Genomic DNA, 4,327 nt, shown 5'->3' with positions numbered 1-4,327 from the left:
TAATTTTATATTATTATTATGAATTAATTTTCCATAATTTTCTTTTTAATTATTTTAATTTGCCTACATTGAAAAAATTTGATTAACATTACGAATTCAATACTTTGATTAACTATTAATACTATCACAATCTAGCTTGTAGTTATTAAATATATGTGTCTATATACATATGTGTAGATATATATATATATATATATATAAAGATTATATATATATTTATATAAAGATATTATATTATATACAATTAAAAAAATTTAAATTACACTAAAAAATAGAAAATAGAAAAAAAGACTATTATTTTCTATTATTGCTATTTAGTTTTCTTTAATGCAATAACAAAATGTTTGTAATATTAATTAAAATTAGTTATCTAAATAGTTTACTACCTTTTATAATATTCTTATTCTTATTAAAACATGTAACTTACCTTTTTAAAGTGATTTAAGGTATCAACACTGTTTTCACACATTTCTGTAATAAGCGTAACACCTGTAATTAATACACCATGATTTTTTTCTGTAATTAAACTACGAGTAGCAGGTAGAAACATTTCCATCAATTCTGGTACACGTCTAATAATTCTAAATGCACAAAGTGCTGCTTTCTTCCGAATATATGCATTTGCTGATTTCATTAGCCTCTCAACTTCAGATGCCAAATCTCTTGCCATTTCTGGTGATGCAATTGCACCCAAAGTACATAATGCCAAACCAATAACAAATTGTGTGGAACTATTTAAATCACTATAAGAAAAATTTTAAGTTCCAAAGTAATTATATATATTCTTTAAAGAAATTTAATAATAATTTTATATGAATATTACTTTTTTAAACAATTTGTAATTAAAAGATGAACATCCTGTCGTTCATCTAATAGTAACATTGCACCTAAGTAACCAATTCTTTTATCTGTGAACCTTGGAGATGCAATAAGTTTTAAACATTCTAATTGGCCAAAATGAGCAGGATATCTATAAAGTTATTTAAAATTATACTTCTAATAAAAGAACATTTTTTTAAAATATATATTTTTAAATAAATTATTAAATGTAGAAATAAAATTTAATACAAACCCAAGCATATGTATATATAAAAGTTTTGCAATGTTCCGACATCTCCATACACTATCCTCTTCTCTAAATGTAGAACGAATATAAGCACATTCTTTGTTAACAACTGTCCTTTCTTCTGCTGCAGTTCTAGCAGCTCTTATTTGTCTGATAAGATCTCTCAATCTTGTTGGTGCAGGCATTCTAACTGTTGAGACTTTTAAATTATGCATATGTTATCAAGTTTAGTGTTAGTAGAATTTAATGAGTTAAATTTTCAAGCTATGAAAAAGAATGATCATAATAATTATCATATTTTTTATAAAAAATATAAAAAATAATATAGAATTCAAATTTTATTCTTTTAATTATATGCACTTTATTTTTATATTATGTTTATATTTTTTTTTCAAAATAGATGAACAAATATTTAAATATTATTTATTAATTCATTATTATATTTTTGTTAAAAATAATAAAAAATTAAAGATAAATGAATTAATTAATTATTATTTTAATTTAATTATTATTTTAAGGATATACATATACATATAATATGAAATTTTATATTTTTTTTTAATTTATTTTATATATTAAAATTCTATATTATTATATATATTTTATATGTTATTATAATATTTATTATAAATTTTAAGATATTTTATGCATTTTTCCATGATACTTTTTTTAAATGAATATTTAATGATAAATAAATAAATATTGCATTTACCTCTTTCTACTGCTTCATTAAATGCTTGTTTTATAGAGGCCATGTTAAAGGCTGGGTTAAACCTGTAATGTACACACCCATGCTATTTACACACACAAACCATTTACATACCATTTTTTTGTTGTGCAATGACACTCATAATATGATTTCAATTGTTCGTTACTTCAAAAAAACAATGTTTTTACAAGCAATATTAAAAATTGTATTATTGAAATAATACAATTGTTATCATTGCAATAACAAATTGTTTTTTATAAAATAACTTTACTAAAATTAATGACAATTAATATAATATTAGATAGGATAAAAAAATTAACAATAATTAATTTCTTGATATTTTTCATTACAGAAAAATATTATTATCAATATTAATTAATTATTAATTATTTACTAAAGATATCTATTAGATATGTTAAAAAATATATTACCCGTGTTCTGAAGCATTCATGGTTCTCAATGATGTTTTCAAATATATATGATGAACTTCAGTAATACAAATGAACACACACTGTTTTCTTCCTATTAGGAAAAGGTCATATAAATATAAAATATTATTAATGTAGAATATTATATATTGCAAAAACTTGAAACAGTTATAAATATTATATTATAAATAAAAATAAATTTATGTTCTTTATTACTTTTCTTTATTACTTTTCTTAAAAAATATTTAATTATTTAAATCAAACAAAATAAAAAATAACATTAAAATTACAATGAAATAAAACATACCTTACATTATCTTCATATATTGCATATAATATAAAGAAGAAATATATGTGATATTAATTATAATCCATTATCTATCTATCTAAATTTATAAATAAAAATAATTATGATAAATTATGAGTAATAAAAAATAAATTTCAAAATTACATTAACAAACAGATAGTAAATATATATGTTAAAAGTTTAGTATAAAAATTCTATGAAAATAACAAGTACTTTAATATTTTGTATAGAAAATACAAATATAATTATAGTTTATTTATTGAATAGAGAACATAAACTTAATATCTTATTTTTAATGCGTTATAAGACATACAATAAATACAAAATAACCGGTTTCGCTGACGAAATCTAAGTAGTCGATCAAGAGTGCAATGCATGCAATGGATATTACCTAGTTTTTGAATGTCATTCGACCACAAATTCACGTGCTATAAAAACGCGTCGCGGTCGCACGCTCGTACAAGTCGGCAGCATATTGTAAAATGTGTAAACCGGTTATATAAAAGATCGTTCGCACTGAAGGGCATCGAACCAAGGGTTAGTTTTCTAGCTGTCAAACAGTACCAGTCAAGGACGTCGTTTTCAGGAAACTCGAGTCCGGAAATCTAACGTTTACAACACACGTATGAAACGGCACGAAGCCGCGTCAAATGTATTGTCGTCGTATCGCCCACCTTTTACACAAGTCGTATGACAAATACGGCGAGAAATGCCTCGCCTCTTAGGGCGCGAATTGTGCGCCCTCACTCACTTTTGCATAGTCTATTCTGCACCTGGTATATTGGCCTGTATCGGTTTATATATATATTGCATTCCGCATATTTTCTTCCAACTTGACTTTTTACTGTTTACAATACGTACCGTACGAGACTTTGATTCACTGTAAGGGGTTAATCAATTGCGAAAAAAACTATGGACATAGTTAAACGTCCACAGTCGTTTAGTCTATCATACGACAAACACTTTTCACGATGGTCCACGATATTCGCGCACCAAAAATCAAAATGGCTACCCATTTTCATTGACGTTGTTCCTGATAATATTGGAACTTTTCGTTTAATATTATCGTAACCATTTTCTGTGTTACACATGTTTCACAATTGAAACATCAGTGAACAGATATATTGATCATTCTTTCTCGAAATTCAAATTGTTTCACTTGTTTGTAGCCTTAATTGCATACCTCATATTTATATTTTTGTTCAACGTAGTGAATTAGAATGATGTTCATTTTTAAAGCGCGAAATTTGTATTCCATCTTAAATTGAAATTTTATGATCCATTTTTTCTTTATTCTGATAAGATAATCGTTATTGAAATTTTAGTGATGCAAATTTTCACGTCAAAAATAGAATATAATAGAATATAATATAATAATTTAAGAACTTATTATGAAACATTAATATATAATCTGAGCGTCATTGCACAATTTATATTAAAAATAAATAAGTCGTAATATACATTTATAATATATTAGCATATTTAGTATTTTATATAAAAATACATTTGTAATCTATTTATTCATTATATTAAATTAAATGATATAATAATAAAAAATAAATATTTATACTTAATTATTGCAAAAGAAACAAAATATGTATGTAAACAAAATATAATTTTCGAATATTTTTCACAAAATCATTTTTAATTTATTTTTAATCTAATTTAAATTATATATATTTATTATTGATTAATGTTATTAATAAAATATTTATTAAAAATATAAAGTTAATAAATATAAATATAATTAAATAAAATTACACATATGTATATATATGTAAAAATATGTATGTATGTAACCAAAATTTCATATAAAT

The 4,327-nt window shown here is 23.0% G+C and overlaps 1 protein-coding gene across 18 annotated transcripts in view; it reads right to left on the bottom strand.

Annotated features, from left to right (window-relative positions):
- LOC102674204 (AP-1 complex subunit gamma-1) overlaps positions 1 to 3,715 on the bottom strand; it is an 8,388-nt gene extending 4,673 nt beyond the window's left edge. The window contains exons 1-7 of one of the 18 annotated variants that reach the window (XM_006611994.2): positions 3,372 to 3,715; positions 3,185 to 3,296; positions 2,207 to 2,297; positions 1,779 to 1,840; positions 1,073 to 1,265; positions 824 to 970; positions 428 to 743 (exon numbers count right to left, since the gene is read on the bottom strand). In XM_006611994.2, the coding sequence (XP_006612057.1) occupies positions 428 to 743; positions 824 to 970; positions 1,073 to 1,265; positions 1,779 to 1,840; positions 2,207 to 2,226 (738 nt within the window). In that variant the 5' untranslated portion in view covers positions 2,227 to 2,297; positions 3,185 to 3,296; positions 3,372 to 3,715. Of the gene's footprint in view, positions 1 to 427; positions 744 to 823; positions 971 to 1,072; positions 1,266 to 1,778; positions 1,841 to 2,206; positions 2,298 to 2,901 lie in introns of all 18 variants that reach the window. The other 17 variants (XM_006611992.2, XM_031508699.1, XM_006611996.2 and 14 more) reach the window with 17 other exon arrangements.
- Positions 3,716 to 4,327: the final 612 nt, after the last annotated feature.

The sequence above is a fragment of the Apis dorsata genome, unplaced genomic scaffold (assembly GCF_000469605.1).
Source record: "Apis dorsata unplaced genomic scaffold, Apis dorsata 1.3 scaffold_97, whole genome shotgun sequence".
NCBI lineage: Eukaryota > Metazoa > Arthropoda > Insecta > Hymenoptera > Apidae > Apis > Apis dorsata.
This window is presented reverse-complemented; position numbering and strand designations above follow the sequence as displayed.